Raw genomic sequence first — 16,992 nt, forward strand, 5'->3', positions numbered from 1 at the left:
AGTAGCTGCAACTGTCTCAAACCTGAACAACAGATAAGGTTGTAAATGTTTGGATTATAAGAGGCAAAATAAATATAAGATACACAGATAATTAACCAATTATCTTCAGGCTATATTTAGTGAACAGCCAACAGGAAACATGGGCCAAAGCAATTGAGAAAGCACATGGGGTGGGGAAGTGTGAGGGGCTGGGATTCTGGGGCAGGAAGACAGACACTGAGAACAGACCATTGAGAGGACAATTCTGCTCTGTAGATGGCCTTTTAATATAAATATAATCCCTGTGGCAAAGGAACATAGCTCTGTCTTGATTTTCTAAGGCCTACTATTGGGAGTTTGGGATTGACAGGTACACACTGCTATATTTAAAATAGATAACCAACAAGGACTTACTGTATAGCACAGGGAACTCTGCTCAATATTCTGTAATAACCTAAATGGGAAAAGAATTTGGAAAAGAATAGATACATGTATATGTAATTTTTTTTTAATTTAAAAAAAAGGTATTCATGCACCCCAATGGTCAGTGCAGCATTATTTACAGTAGCCAGGAAATGGAAGCAACCTAAATGTCCATCAGAGGAATGGATAAAGAAGATGTGATACATATATACAATGGAATGTTACTCAGCCATAAAAAGAGTGAAATAATGAATGCCATTTGCAGCAACATGGATGGACCTAGAGATTGTCATACTGAGTGAAATAAGTCAGACACAGAAAGACAAATATACGGTATCGTTTATATGTGGAATCTAAAAAAAAAGGGTACAAATGACCTTATTTACAAAACAGAAATAGAGTCACAAATATAGAAAACAGACTTATGGTTACCAGGGGGAAAGTGGGGGAGGGATAAATTGGGGGATTGGGATTGACATATACACACTACTACATATAAAATAGATTAACTAATAAGAACCTGCTGTATAGCACGGGGAACTCTACTCAATACTCTGTAATGACCTATATGGGAAAAGAATCTAAAAAAAAAAAAGAGTGGATACATGTATATGCATAACTGATTCACTTTGCTAGACACCTGAAACTAACCCAACATTGTAAACCAACTCTACTCCAACAAAAATTTTTCAAAAAAGGTATTCTTCCAAATCACCTTGCCTGGCCTGCTCCTTGCATAGAGGTCTCTGCATATCAGTAGAGTTTGCTCAGCCAGAAAGAGGCAGAGTGAGGCTCCGAGGCCCCAGTGTCTGAGTCCACCACACTCTCCCCATTACCGACCACACCATGGAGAGGGGTGTGATGCGAGGAGCTTGGGGCTGTATACTGGTGGTGGTAAAAATAGTGATGGGAGTGAATGAGAGAGGCAGTGCAGGGGAGATCTGGGGGATTTCCTTGCGTTCACTTTTTAAGAAAAAAATCTATGGGCCTACCTCAGAAGACAACAAAGGGCATTGTGTAGGGGGTAAAAGAAAAAAAGTCACAGCGGTACGATGCCAGCCAACTATGATGACATATTGCAAGGTGCTGCGTTTCCTTTTGAAAAAGTGAACAAATAGGAATATTTATAATTCATGAACTGAGGGAGATTGTTGAAATAATCCCTGGCTGCTACTATCTCAGGGCAAAAGAAAAACCCATGCAGATATGAAAAGTTTACCTCTAGGCTGAGATGTTAGTGTAGATGTTGCCAAAAAGTGCTTATTCTTGTACAATAAGTCTCAGTTTCACTTGACCCTACAACAATGAACCATCCAGACAGTAAAATGATGACAGTCATGGGAATATCTGGATACCAGGGACATTTCTAATGATAAAAATTGCATCAGCTCAGCAGCAGTAGCAGGGGAAGAGGAAACCTGTGCTTATTAACTGCATATTCTTGACACTTCAGCAACTTTTATTACTTTTACAACTTTCCAAAATGCAAAGGCTTTGGGATGAAAAATATAAAAGTCTGACATACATAAAATACTCCAAACCTTACAGGAAAACTTCATCATTGCCACACCATCTGGGATAGCTTACTCCAAAAGGAAAGTCTAAGAGATTATGAAATGAACCTATTACAGCTTAGCGCCCGTTGTCCCAAGCATTGGAGAGAAATGGAAAAGTGGAGACAGAGCTGGGGACACACTTCTGAGTGAGGGCGTTATCCTGTGGGGAACGTCGCTGGTCACAGTGGCTGCTGGAGCACCCAGGAGAGAACACATAAAACCGGTAAGAATGAACAGGGGCAAACACTGTGGTTGACAGTCTAGCCCATCCCAGGGATGGATCCAGAAAGATACTGGAATATAATGCTGAATTCTATTATTATTTAAGATCCACTGAGTTCATTCTAAAAATGTTTACCCTGTATCAGTCAGATCAGCATTCAAATACTACTTCTGCCAAGTACAAGTCTGTGGCAAAATTACTTCACTTTCTCTCATCCGTGAAAATAAAAATAATGCTCCCTATTTCCTGCGATTGGAAGAAGTAAGAGATAAGATATACAACGCCTCTCATCCTAGCAGGTTCAGTGAAGATGTTTGATTACTTTCCCTACAGTGTCCTTTAATGTGTCAGGCATGAAGCCAAGACAGATCCTTCTGTATTGCATAGATTTGTCCAATCTCTGCATCCCTCCATTCAAGTCCAACCCCACCCCCAGAGAGAAGGTCTTCTCTACGGCAGATGTGTTCAGTCCTCCCTACAGCAAGGTTGGCCTCAGCATGAAAACAGCAGTGATCTCATTTGCCGGAATAAGGATGAGGTAATTATTGAACAATCGAAGCCACAGAAATGATTAAGGTGCTGGTGGCATTTACTTATGCAGAAACATTAATAGAGTTAAACAATTGTAAGCTGGCCAAATGGTAAGGAGGATAAAAAGCCGTGAACAAATATTTGAAGGGCATAATGTAACTCAGGCTAGGCAGGAATTATTTACAGAAATTTAAAGAGCTACAATGAGGCATGTGGTAGAATAAAAAGACATCAGGCAATGAGATTCTGACTATTTTCAAGACCCTTTCAAAATGGAGAGAATTGTTAGATTCTGGAGAAAACAATTGTCCATCAAACATTCAAGATTTCCCTGTGAAAAGATAACATATTCATGATGTAGCCACTGAACCCAGTAGTTACATATCCCCCTGGAGAAACTAACAAGAAGAGATAATAGAACTCTGTCTATAAAATTATTCCTAAACTCTAATTGCCAAAACTTCACTATTTCCCATACCTTAGATGTCCTCTGTCACTCTAACAGGATATTTTAAAAATTCAAAAATGCAAATGTAAAAAGTTACCTTAACTTTGTCACCAGAGCTAATAATTATGTATCTATTTTTAATAGAGATACACATAAGGGAACATATTAGCATTACTTGAAATCAAATATTATCAGTGAAAACATTCCACATACAGAAAATAAATTTTGTTAAATAGCTCTCTTACATTTAGGACTGTTCCTTTCCGTACAGTGCTTGAATTTGAGTGATGTTGAGTGATTTTAGTTTGCCAATTATTATTGACTATGATAGCAATGAAAGAGTTTGAAAAAAGAGTGATTACCTAGTCACAAACCTATATTTGACAATAAAGACAAAGATTTTAAAAACTAACTAACTCTTAGAAAGACCATTCAAATTCTTCTCTATATTTTGTAGAGGCAAGTCACTCAGGCCCAATACAAATGCATGTGATGAAAAGGATCTTCTCCCAAATAAGAAAACACCATTGCCTTCTAGTGGTACCTGAGGACGAACTGAGTACCTACAGTGTTTGGCAGGCCATCACGGGGCATGATGGCAATAGTTAACCCATTAACATATTTAGAAATCCAAATATGCCATAACTATGAAAAGATCACATGAATGGCTTTAGTGGTGTAAATGGCATGTTAAAAGTATTTTGATGCTAACTTTACCCACATTATAGTGAAAAATACAAATTTATTGTGTCAGTTGAATTCCAAATGCTGTACCAGTAGGATAAGGACTGAGAGGAAACCCTTGGATTTGACCACTTGCAGGTCCTTGGTGACCTTGACAAGGGCAGCTTATTGGTGGGGACAGAAACCTGATTAGAAAGGGTTCAAGACAGAGTGGGAGGAGGGAAACTGGAGATTTCTTTTTCAAGAAGTTTTGCCAATAAAAGATAATTGGTTTAATAACAAGAGAGGAATGCATAATCAAGAGGAGATTAACTTTTAAGATGAGCTATATTACGGCAGATTTATATGCTGATGAGAATAATACAGCATGATATAGAAATTATATGATGCAGAAGAGAAAGGGAAATATTGGATTGATGTCCCTGAGTAGGGGAAACGATCTGTTCCTCAATTTGTAGAGGTCTTGACCTTAAATAGGAGCACTAAGAGTTCATTCCCAAGTTCAGCAGGGAAAAGGGGAAAGTGGATAGATCTGCAGATACGTTTGTAAAAGCAGTTGTGGAGTATATGGAAATTTATTTTTGATAATTTCTGTTTCCTCAGAAAAATAGAAGAACATAGTTGACAGTGGGGATGGGGCAGGAGGTATAGATGTCTGAAGAGAAATAAGATAAGAAATATAATCTATTTAAGCGGAAAGAGATTTTTAAAAAATGTACCAAGGGCCCACTTGATGTTACTGACTATGGATTCAAAGTAGAACCAATTCATGCATGTGTGTGTTTTTCTTCAGGCAAAATCAGCTGTGTAGGTGGAGGCACAAAGTAGGTGGGCAGTTGGATTAACCAGTTAGTTTTACCACGTAAGCAAAGTAAGAAGAAAAGAAGAGTCAGATAAACCAATAAAATATCTAAATAACACATAACTAGATTTGTAAGCCTGCCCCAGAAATAAACATTCATCCATGTGCAATTTCTATAAAGTACATAATACAATTTAAAAACAACTTAGCCTTGACTACATTACATTTTTCTGGTATTGGTATTAAGAATAAGATCTAAGAATTCATTGGAAAAGGACTGTGAACCAATGTGTTAACTCAAAAGCAGCATAAAACATACATTATCTAGATTTCTAGCCATCTATAATTTTTATGATTGATTTGTGACTCCATAACCTTGTTGGTTTGCTTCAGTTTATCATGTACAATAAAGCCAATAAGGAACGTAACAACAAGGCTTCCTAACAGAAATAAGAAATGTTGAAAATATATAATCTAAGAAAATTAAAGAAAAATTAATGAAAGACCTATCATGGAAGTCACTACATGCTCATGAAAGCCCTCCAAATTAATCCTTTTCAGAATTTCAGGTCAATGCTGCAATTCATTAGGAAGATAACATCAAACGTGTCACTTCCAAACACTTGTTGGAAAACCAAAGCTACATTCCTATGTCAAAAATGGCTTGGTAAAATACAGCATTTATTTATTTACTGTCTCTTTCCCCAAATCCCACAAATAAGTCTCTAATTCCAGGCAAACTTTCCTACACCCTCAATTTTAAAGAGTAAATAACACATTATTACATGAATCCAATCAACAGATATATATGGTGAGCATCTACTATGTGCCTTGAAATAATGTGTCTTCCATTAATGTTGATGTCATGAAGAACTGAGAGTGTAAAGTAGTGAGAAGAATAGAGGACTGAAGGACCAATTTGCTCTTGAATTCCGGTTTTATCACTCGCTACGTGTAAATCTTTTGGCAAAACTCAAATTTTTTGAGTATTAGTTTCCTTTGCTATGAAATGGTGATGAATCTCAACTAATTGAAGTAATGAAATAAAACATGTGGCAATTGAGAATTGGCACTGGTTAAGAGTAGGGACCCTGGAGTCAGCCTGGAACCTGGCTTTTAAAACCAGCTCCACTCTTTAATGTTATGTAAACTTGGACAATTTACTCATTCTTTTCTTTGGTTTTTAGATACCTTATTTATAAAATGGATAGATGGGTAATATTTTAGTGTATCATCAATTAATGCATAATGTAGCGTACCTACTACATAAGCTTGTTGTGAGGATGAAACAGAACTCAAGAGCACAGTGCCTGAGTCAATTATAGCCGTTGCCATGTGCACACTGATCTCAACTGCCACTCTATGCTGTTACTTGTAAATCCTGAGAAATACAGGATTTTTCATTCATTCAGTAAATGCTGTGGAGTGTTATCTATATGCCAGGCGCTGGTGAGACACTGACTTTTAAGTGGCTGTCCCCCATCATCATACCATATGCGTCCCTATTAAACCTGATACCAAAGAACTATAAAAGCACAGGGTGAAACACATATTCCACAAAAAATATTTCACACAATACAGCTTTATGAAAATAACCTTTTCTTTCCTGAATGACAAAGTGGTAACTATCATAAAATGGTTTCTATAAAAGGTGGCTAGATTCCTACTACCATACCGTACTGCTAGCCTTCACCCCCAGGAAACAGTGAATGGTGATATATTCATTATTAGATAAAACTACTAAATTATAGTAATTTCTTAAAATGAATGCTGGAATCATTATAGATAAAATTACTAAATTAGTTTTCTGTTCATGTCAACACAGTGCAGTTGACTTTAAATTGCATCAACCCCCCTAAAATGGTCTCTTATATGCTTGAGTTTACCATTATGTTTTTGGTTTTCGTTTGGTTTTTTTGCTTGTTTTTAGCCCTTGAGTGCCAAAATGACAATATTTAAAACATCACACACAATTTGTATTATCTAAATATGATAGCCCTTTGTGGCTAAAATTTCTCACCATTTGGAGAGGAATTAATATACAGTTTACCTAGAAAGAAACCTAGATTTTGGAACTAAGTGATAAATCAGATTGAAAAATACTTCATCTACCTTTCCCTTTCAATTTCTGCCATTATTTTAAAATTAGTAAATAAAATTTAGAAGATATCATTTTACATTGAAGAGAGCGGAGGTTTCTGTCTATTTTAAAATAATTTTCTTATAGTAACATTATATAGACTAAAATTACTAACAGACAAACAGAATTTGGGAGGTAAATGTAGAAGAGTTGTACTAATAATTATAGTAATTTGAAATATAAAGTGAAATCTGTAACTGATAACAGTAACCTAGTGGGGGGTTTGAGAGGAATTGTTGCTTCCGAAATCTTATATAAAGAAATGTCAAAGGATTTCTTCACCAGTTAATAGTACTGACCATTTTCTCAATATAAGTAAACTCATCTCAATCAATGAATCTAACTTAACCCAAAGCAAACCATCTTACTTAACCTTACTTGCATCTTACCAGACCTACTATGCTCTCTTACACTTTCCATATCCACCACTTAATTTATTGCACCATAGTGGTATTATCCTTTTTCAGAAGCCTATAGCGAATGCAGAATGTTTGAAATCATAACAATTAAGCCACAGAAAAAATATATACGGAAGCAAGGTCAATGTTTTTAAAAAAATCTTTAAAATTGTTTTATGTACCAAGTCAGTAATATGCCCATAATATCTCTTACTTAGAAACCCTACATTTGACAAAATAGCCCTTGTTAAAAAAATGAGACAGTTCAGATTAGAAAAACTATAATTTTGTCTTGCCTTAATAAACCTAACAAATAATAAAACTCTGATTATCAAAAAGTTAGCAACAGGTATTATCAAAAGATAGGAAGACTCCCACAGACATCACCCTAAAAAAGTAAAAAAAAAAAATACACTTCTGAAAAGAAAAGGAAGATGATCTTTTGGGAGAAAAATACTCTCTTGTTTTATTTTGACCTAAAGAGCCCAAATAAGCAGGCGGTCTCTGCATTTTCAATGGTGATGGCTCAGAAGCAGTAGCACAAGAACGGTGGACTTTCGATAACTCTTGGCTGTTGATTATTTTCTGAGGGTGAGCATGGCTTTCCTTAGATAGTACCTTGTTAAGAAGGAAGACCACTTCTCTTTTATTAGGATAGCTGAGAGTTTCATTATCACAGAGGAACAAAATAAATATATATAGGCATATATATGTATTTCTGCCTTTTATACAAAAGAGTAAGTTGAAAACAATTTTTACGTAGCTCATTTTTCAGTCCTTGTTTCTTACGACATCTGTAATTTAAGTAAATGTGTCAGTAAGAAACTCACAAAACTATTGAGTAAACATACATGACACATGATACCATGGCTCCTATGACAGTAGCCAAAAAAAGAACAGATTTCAAAACACAATTGCATTAGCTATACCAAAGATTTTGAAAGGTTATTATATAAAAATGAAAGATCTTGTTTGGTTTAAAAGCTAATAACAAAAATGCAACACTTTTAGGATAAAATGTTCATATACGTCATTGCACATAGGTTCTATTTCAGTTTTCTTTTTTTCTTGTTGAGATTCCAAATAATAAAACTGTTTGCAAATTTTTGGTTTCCTTGTACCTTCTTATTTCTTTAGCTAAATTAACAGATATTCTAAGTATCTGTTTTCATACATTAAGCCTTAGAGTGAGGTTGGTTATATTCTTGCATTCTTGAGAGTAACTCACAAATATGTAGTCACATTCCAATCCCTGAAAAAAGGGATAGATTATATTGTGTATATTTAGGGAAAGTAAAAAAGATATAAAATTTTGAAAAGTATATTTACTTCTAAAATGGGCTAGTTAGAGCACTTTGGTTCAGAGACACTTTTTCAGCTTTGGAGATGTTGACATTCCTTATTTCACTTCAATCTGAGGGCAGTGACAAGTACCCAGGGCATGGCAGACACTCTGTCAAGATTTGAGGGCCTATGAGTGCAGAAAACAGAGACGCTGCTCCCAACTACAATCTGCTGAATATGTGTGCAAATTAATTATTATTGGGCATAAACAACAATCATGAGGTATAAAATGGAGAATTATTTTTACTTCTCTGCAATGAGGGAAGACTTCTCAGAGGAGTTGGCACTTTTTTTCAAGCTTCAAGAAATGGGGATAATTTCAACAGGTGAAGAGAGAAGAAAGAAGAATCTATGCACGGAGTGAAGCACAAACAAAAGCACAGGGATTTGAAACCATGTGGTTGAATTTTGTGGGGGTTTTTGGTTTTGTTTTTTAAAGACCAAGTCTTTTATTTTATATTTTAAAGATTTTTTTCTGATGTGGACCATTTTTAAAGTCTTTGTTGAATTTGTTACAATATTGCTTCTGTTTTATGTTCTGGTTTTTTGGCTATGAGGCATGTGGGATCTTAGTTCCCCCACCAGGGATCAAACCCACACCCCCTGCATTGGAAGGCAAAGTCTTAACTATTGGACTGCCAGGGAAGTCCCTAGTTGAACTTTGAATGATGTTTGGAGTCTAAGGAGTTAGAGGAAGAGTAGAGGAAGATGAATCTGGAAACGTAAGATAAAATGTGATGCTCACCACGACCACTAAGCCATCTTGCAAATTTCTGTCCTTTACAGATACAAAAGCCATCCTTTTATGGGGGTAGGAGGTGGTCAGAGTTGGGGGGTAAGGTTTGACCAAAAGGGATAAATAAATATGTCATACTCTTTATATTAAATTACTACTTAAAGTAGGATTAAAAAGAAAAAATCCCTACATTTAAGAAACGTATACTACTCTTTCCCAAAAGACAAAATATCGAGCTATTCCTTATTTTGTTGGCAAACATGTCAAATATATTTGTATTTCCTTGTCAAAATGCAAACTGCAGACAACATAGACATGATATAAAATAACAGTGTACTTAAAGTTTCTACACCTCCCTTGCTTCTCCCAACAGGCTAAGGTTATTCCCACCTCAGGGGCTTCACACACATTGTTCTTCTAACCTCTGCATCCTTCTCAGATGTCAGCATTCAACCTGTAGCTCTTGGTGTGGCCACCCTGCCTACTTGATCTAATTAGGTCCCTCTTCCTACCCACCCTCACCCCCCCACCCCCGTGGTTCTCTACCTCAGCCCTCTATGTGCTTTTTGGAACTTTGACTTTTGTAATTCATATTAACTTGTTCCTTGCCATATGCAGTGACTTTCTACCCCATGTCTGTAAGCTCCTTGATGGAGGGAGATTCGTCTGTTCTTTTCAACACTCCACATATAATACCTGGAACAGGACCTGACATATTACAAAGATTCAATAACTATTTGTCAAATTAATAATTTTCAAATACAAAGATATGTGGAATTGTCATACCTAAAAGTTATATCTTGAAATTAACAAATCAGACTTTTAAAATTTCCTAGGGTCAGTTCTTAGGCAAAGAGTATAGGAGGAAAAGGAAAATATGCTTATGCTTAAAAAATGTTTCCTAAAAGAATATTTAATTAAATAATAAAATAATTATGTATAGTTATATTTAATAATATATTGTAAAATCATGTAACTATATATCAATATATGATTTACATAACATAGTTTTAGTATTTCTTTGGTTTAAATTAATAATTAATTCCTTTCTGATACTCAAGGGATATATCTATATTTTTCTTCACTAAAGAATATATTTCTTGATATATAAGATATATGAGAAGGATAAAAGGAAAGGTTTTGATGAGGTTTCCTCTGGCTTATCTTCTTTTCCATTCTCCCACCAAAAATAAGGTAGCAGAAGTGACTTCAAATATATCACTGCAAACTCATGAATGTCAAGAGAACAGTCAGGGTTGCAAATGTTGAAATAGACTATCAGAGAGCTCAGATGCCTTTCTTTATCTGGTAAAAAGTTAAAATTCATCCCCATCTTAAAATTCACAAGTGTAAAGCAAACCCTCCTCCATCACCCGATATGACACAGAACATTTATTGTTCATATTTATAAAAGAATCTACTGGTTTATACTTAAAGAATATGTACTAAGTTTTAATCATCATTTATATTAAACAGTCCTATCTAGAAGAAAATATGTTTCTTTACTTCAAATAGATGGCAACACTGGAGCTCTACCTGGTGAAAACTGTGTTCTAAAAGATAATCAGATGAAATTAGGGGAGAAGCAAATATGTTAAGTCATGATAATGTGACCCTCCATGTGTCAACGATGTTTAAAACAGTTGAGTTGGTCTTATAATACCAAGGTTTGCTGGATCATCCTCTAGGCTAAAGTGTAAAATTAAAGTCCATTTTTCTTAATAGCTTCTACACTGGTCTGAAAATATTGTCCCCGAAGTCTTCATCATGAAGTTCCTTCTTTTATAGCTATATAATTTATCTACCTTAAAAATGCCATTCTGATTTTCCTCAGATGTTTGCCTTCTAAGCTAGATTCTAAGAGCAAGTAACTCCAATTTCTAACTGTGACAATGAGCGATTAAAAAAAAAATTAGTTCTAGTCTTTGTTTAAAGAAGCATTGAAACTTTCGGTCGTAAATCTGCAATTGTGTGGGGGACACACACACATACACACATTCACATAGATACACACGTACAGCATATGCTTCTCTCACACATCTTTGGAACAACAGGAAACTTAAAATAAATACAGCTGGGCACCAGGAATACAATGTGCTGGGCAAACATATACTCCTATTAACGTAAATATATTCTTCAGTGTTTCCTGCCGGGCCCACTTAGTAATGAAAAGCAAGCAATCCCCATTTCTCCCACAAAACACCCCACATGCTCTCCAAACAACCACCCCTAGCAACTGGATGTGGAGAGGAACGGAAAGGAACAAAAGGCGCTAGGCTCCAGCTCAGGAGTGAGTCGCCTTCTCAGACCCTGGCATTTTAAAGGCAGCAACAGAAGGTCATGCTAGGCATTAGCTATGTCTCAAAAAATATGTATAGTAAGGCAACTATTAGAGTCACCCGTATGTAGTAACTGCTTCTTTGGCCTCACGTAATTCGCGAGTCCTTGAATCGAAACTACCACGTAGAAGGGACGTCTGCCAAACCCCCAATGGGGACTCGTTCTCCGCCCTCTGCGCCCCTCTCCTCATCCCAAGATGCGACCCAAGGGCTTCAGAGTGACCCGTGCTGCCCGCGAAGCAGCCTTCCAGTAAATCTCCTGAACTGGCTCTCAGCTCCAACACACCCTCGGCTCGCTTCTCTTACCCCAGCCCCTGCTGAGCGCAAGGCAGGGGCCAGCCCCTCCGCCAAGGTCCGGGAGCCGAGGGGGCTCCAGGAGACCCGGGAGGCCAGACCCAGAAATTCCCGGCATCTCCAAGCGGGCTGGAAGCAGCCGGCGCGACCCCAGGGGAGCCAAGACCCTCGGGGCAGAAAGAGGTTTTCCCTGGGAGCCGGCCCGCGTCGGACTCGGAGGGCGAGAGGCAGTGGCGGGAGCGGGCCAACCTGCCGGCGCCTGGCGGCTTGAGTTTTCAGTGGCTACAGGTTGCCTGGGAGCAGATGCCCAGCTCCCGAGGGCGGCAGGCGCTCGGAGCGCTCGGGAGCGAGACTTGTGTTGGGGGAGGGGGGGTGAGAGATGGAGGGAGGCAGGGGAGCCCGAAAAGGCCCCACGCAGGCGGGGACAGGGGAGAGATCCGAGGGCGCGCCTCCCAACCGGGACCCGCACAGACCTTGGCGCCGCAACCTGCGCTTCTTGCGGCCGAAGATGCGCACTTTGGAGAAGATGTCCACCAGGTTGCCGTTGCAGAGCCCGCGGTTCCTGCTGGGACTGCTCCGCCTCCTGCCGGCGGACGGCCGGTCCCAGTGCTGCTCCCGCGCCTGCCGCTTCTGGCGGATCAAGCCGCTGGCGATGGCCGCGGCCATGGTGGCCCCGGGACCGGGTCCGGAGGAGGGCGGGGCCGAGGGGAGGGAGCTGGGGACACAGAGCGGGAAGGGCCGGCGAGGAGGGCAGGCCGGAGGGGCCGGGCCGGGGGCTGGGAGCGCTCAGTCCCGCCTAGGACCCATCGCCCTCTCCGCGGATAGCGGGGCCGGGCCCGCAAATGCGCCCGGGGCGCGGCGGGGCGAACGCCGGGAGCCCGAGGTCGTGCCCGCCGCCGCTGCCGCGTCGGAGCCGGGACTGGGGCCGCGGCCGGGGCCGCGGGCGCCGCCGCTCGCGCCGCCTTCCTGCCCGGCCCGCCTCCCAGGCGGGAGGTCGAGCCGGCTGCCTTCTTCCCGAGCAAGGGATGGAGGGCAGGTGCCGGCCGGGTCCCGCGCGTCGGTCCGCCCAGAGCGCGCTGGGCAGGACTCAGCGTCGGACTCGAGCGGCCCCCCGGCCAGTGCCGCCGCTGCCGCCCGCTCTCGTAGTCCGCCGGTGATCGTCAAGTGTCTTGGAGATCAGCATCTGGAGAGCGCAATCTTCTCCCCGGAGATCTCAAATCAGAGCGCTTCGTTCCCAGCCCGCTACACTCCCCTCCCGTCCCCCTCCTAGGCCAGTCTTCAGAAGGAAAGAAAAAGGTATATATATAATAAGGACTTTAAAAAATATTAGTAATACTGTAAAAGAAAGCCAAAACCGATGGCAGGGGGTGGGGTGGTGAGAGGCTGAGCCAAAGCGGGTGGAATTGAAGGAATTATCAGTGCGCTTTTTCTTGGATGAAACTCGCAGGTCTCCGAGGCTTCCGAGGCTTAGCGAGGGCTTCTGGATCTTAACGTGCCTCCTGGTCCACAGAAACTCTCAGCCGTGGTTGGAACGCAAGGTGGTTTCCGCCCTCCCCGCTAATCCCTTCAGCACCAGAGCCTCTCCAGCCCGGGAAGGAGGAGGGGGCGGGGGGGAGGGAGGAGAGTGTGTCCCGAGGAGGGAGGCGCCTCCACTCCCTACCTAATCCACCCAAACTTGCTGGACTCTCCCTTCTGCTCCCAGGAAAAGCAGGCTTGTCGTGTTGAAACCGTAGCAGAGCAAGAAGGAGAGAGGAGGGAAGGGGACAAGACGTGGAGAGGTGGTGCAGAAAGACCCCCTTCCCAAATTTGCTCTCTAGCACTTGGAGGAAGAGATGGCAGCAGCTGTAGCTGCTGCAGAACGGCAGCGGGAACGGAATGCTGAAGAAGCTACCACAGAATATTAAGGGCGGGCGGGGTGTCACAGTATTCCAGCGACAACAGAAAGCATCCAGACTGAGGGACACTCCAGTCTGAGCTGCCGTCTTTGGCGTCCCTGGGTAGGGAGCCAGGGGGCAAAGCATATGAACTATGTCTGAAATTCAAATACAACAGCTGCTGCCTCTTCTCCTTGACTTCCTGTCTGTGTCCTGGCAGCATTCTGTCATGGATAACCAAAAACATGAAGGTCCAGGAGGAGGGGAACCAGTGCAGAGCACCCTAGAAAAGGAGGTTGGGAGAGAAACAATGCGTGCTTGGATGAATACAGATCCTTGGTTCCTAGGACACACTCCGAGCCACAGAACTATAAGTAGCTTTTGCTCCTATGGCTTCTTACCGTTTCCTCTTCCCTTTAGACTGTTTGCTTATCATTCCAAGAAGGTAAAGAAAAGAAACGCACAAACTAGACTTCTCTCAATCCACTGTGAAGAACGGAGGAAAGAAAACTCATCTGATAATTAGTACTTGTAACAATCACTTTTCTGGTGACCGCTTTAGAGCTGGAAAGAGGAGAGACACACTCGCAAGGCAGCCCTGGGAGCAGTTCTGAACCAACACCCACTTTCCCTTTGCCTCAGGAATAGGCAGTAAAGTACTACAGAGACTTGCAACCAGGCAAGTGGGAGAAGTTCAGACAAGGGCTGATTACAGGGAGGCTAGACACCTTCTGCTCTAGGGAACTTATCCACAGTCTCTCCAAGGAAGCAATTAGTGCTCAGCTGTTTTTCACTGTATTTACCAATAAGCCTCTCTTGGGGAAGAGAATTTCATCTAAGAGGAGTGTGTAGATTTGGGTCCAATGCAGATATCATTGGATTTAGGATAATGTACATACTATTTAACATTAAAGAACATACTCTGTAAGCTTATTTTCCCCACCTTACCATGTTTTATATACATGAAATCTATATATATGTAATAACTACGATTATTAAAAGGAATATGCATGAATAATTTTCCCAGGAATTTGCAATCCTTAATCTCCTATGAGATAGAAAAAGTGAAGAAAAAAGGGTGTGTTAACTATTTTGCTCCATGTCTACCTTTTTTTTTCTCTCTCTCTTTTACATGTCTTTGTTCTTACATGTTTACTAAGTGTATTTAGTATTGCCATGCTCTTGCTTTAAAAGGGAAGGACATTTGCAGAGATGGATACATCTAATAAAAGGCTATTCAAGTGTTTCTTTTAAGAAATTCACCAAAATAAGTCGTATTGAACAGAAATAGTAGCTACTCCTACCTTCCATTATTGAAGAGTGGCTATCTGGACATTTCAGACAGTACAGATTGGAATTTCCGAAAGACTTTACAATTAAAGCAAACATATTTACCTAAAGCTAGTAATGAGTTTTTCAAAGAAGCAAAATGTTAAGTATAGTGACCTTTTCAATCTAGTACAACTGCCCCAAATTACATAACCTAGTTAGCTTCTTTTTTTTAATCCTCGTGATATACGTGTGTAGTATAATAATTTGAACAGAGTGAGATTAAGCTACTTCTTATTATAGCTGTGTTAATTCTTTTCTTTCCAGGCATTTTCTTACAATTCAGGGTTCTCCCCAATTCCCTGGATTGTATAATCCAAGGGAAGGTCGGTTTTTTGTCTCCTTCGGACCCCTCCCTTCAACGCCCAGCTGCGGTTCAGCACCACGGACAAGGATCCGGCCACAGCCAGGGCGCGCGGAGAGCAAGCAGGTTCCCCTGAGCGTGGGCGCGCTGCTGGCTTCGAGAGGCTCCGATACTCTCTGCCCTTAAAAGCAGCTTTCCGCTGCCCAGCCCAAGCCACCCAAGGCGGAAAGGAAATTAATCCTCACGGCTTCCACTGGCATTAGTAACCCACATTGGAGCATGAAGCTTTTCAGCTTTTTGAGAACCAAGAAATACTCTCTCCTGATGTATTCCAACGCCTGGCGCAGCGCCTGAAACAGCGGACTCCTCAGTCCCGGGGCGTCTACTCAGAGTGTGAATTTCACAAGCCTTAAACGCTTCTGTCTGAGGTGGTTTCTGGTTTTAAGGGAGCATGGGGTGGGGGGAAGCACTTGGGCTAATCAAGGTCTTTTAGCTTCATCTCTACGTTTTCCTTTTACCTCCCCAAAACGCTGTTTAGTTGTTTACAGATAGAGGTAAGCGAAAGAAAACGCAAGAGAGCCATCTGCTGTCTTAAGCTGTGATAAAAGCGTGTGCAAAAAACCAGAGTGAAAACCGTTCAGGGCGGGTGAACCGAAATCCATACCTTGCTGTAATTCAGAAAATAATGTTACACTCATGAGAACCGCCTCGGTGTCGTTCATTTCACCTTTGAATGTACAAAAACAAACAATATAGTACTGATCAGGTAGAGTGGCTCCTGACCAACCTGTTAGGCGTCTGAACTCTGATTTCAGACAGTCTCGTTCATTTCTGGATTTTGCTCCATCCTGGCTGTATAATGACCTCCAGTGAGTTGCTTCAGTTTCTCTCAGCCTCAATTTCCTCACCTCTAAAACTAAGATGATAATAAAATCTCCTTCTTAATTCTTGCGAGGTTAAATTTAGTAATGTAAAGATCCTTGTCCATTGTCTGGTACATCCTCAGTGCTTAAAAATGACAGCTATTATTGTCATGATGTCCCAGATCACTCATTTCTATCTCGGAAATTCTTTTCCAATTTCCATGTCTTTTTCAAGAATCAAAATGTATGTATTCCCATGTATATTTCCTCACCTCCGAACTGGGTACTTGAAAAGATTTTAAGTAATTAGAAATGTAAAAATTATTTTTTTAAATAAAGAAGTCCAAGGTCAAACTTTGGTTCATAATTGACTAAATTTGTGAACTTAGCTCTGTAAGGCTCTTTCCCTACTCACTGAATAGAGATAATAAAAACATTTCCCTCCCTCACAGAGATTAATATGTGTGCCTATGAGAAAAGAGTTCTAAAACTGTAAAGTACCACACAAGCATTAGTTCATTGGAAGCTGATTGTTCAACTACTTCCCTGTGCTCGCAACATCTCCAGAAGATGCCATGCTCCCTTTGGCCCCTCTACTTTGCATATGTTTTTCCTTCTACCTGGGACACTTTTACTGCCTCTTGCCCACACTCCCCTCGGTAATATAATAAAACAGTAGCTAAAATCACAATTGGAGTAAAGCAATCATAGGCTTGACTGCATCC

The 16,992-nt window shown here is 40.7% G+C and overlaps 1 protein-coding gene across 5 annotated transcripts in view; it reads right to left on the reverse strand.

The window, feature by feature from the left end:
* The window catches only part of FGF14 (fibroblast growth factor 14), a 637,037-nt gene that overhangs the window by 168,074 nt on the left and 451,971 nt on the right, over positions 1–16,992 (reverse strand). Inside the window, exon 1 of one of the 5 annotated variants that reach the window (XM_030856800.2) lies at positions 12,371–12,591. The exons of the other annotated variants lie outside the window; for them this stretch is intronic. Coding sequence (XP_030712660.1) covers positions 12,371–12,563 — 193 coding nt within the window. The 5' untranslated portion in view covers positions 12,564–12,591. Of the gene's footprint in view, positions 1–12,370; positions 12,592–16,992 lie in introns of those variants that run through there. 5 annotated transcript variants of the gene reach the window in all.

The sequence above is a fragment of the Globicephala melas genome, chromosome 18 (assembly GCF_963455315.2).
Source record: "Globicephala melas chromosome 18, mGloMel1.2, whole genome shotgun sequence".
Lineage (NCBI taxonomy): Eukaryota > Metazoa > Chordata > Mammalia > Artiodactyla > Delphinidae > Globicephala > Globicephala melas.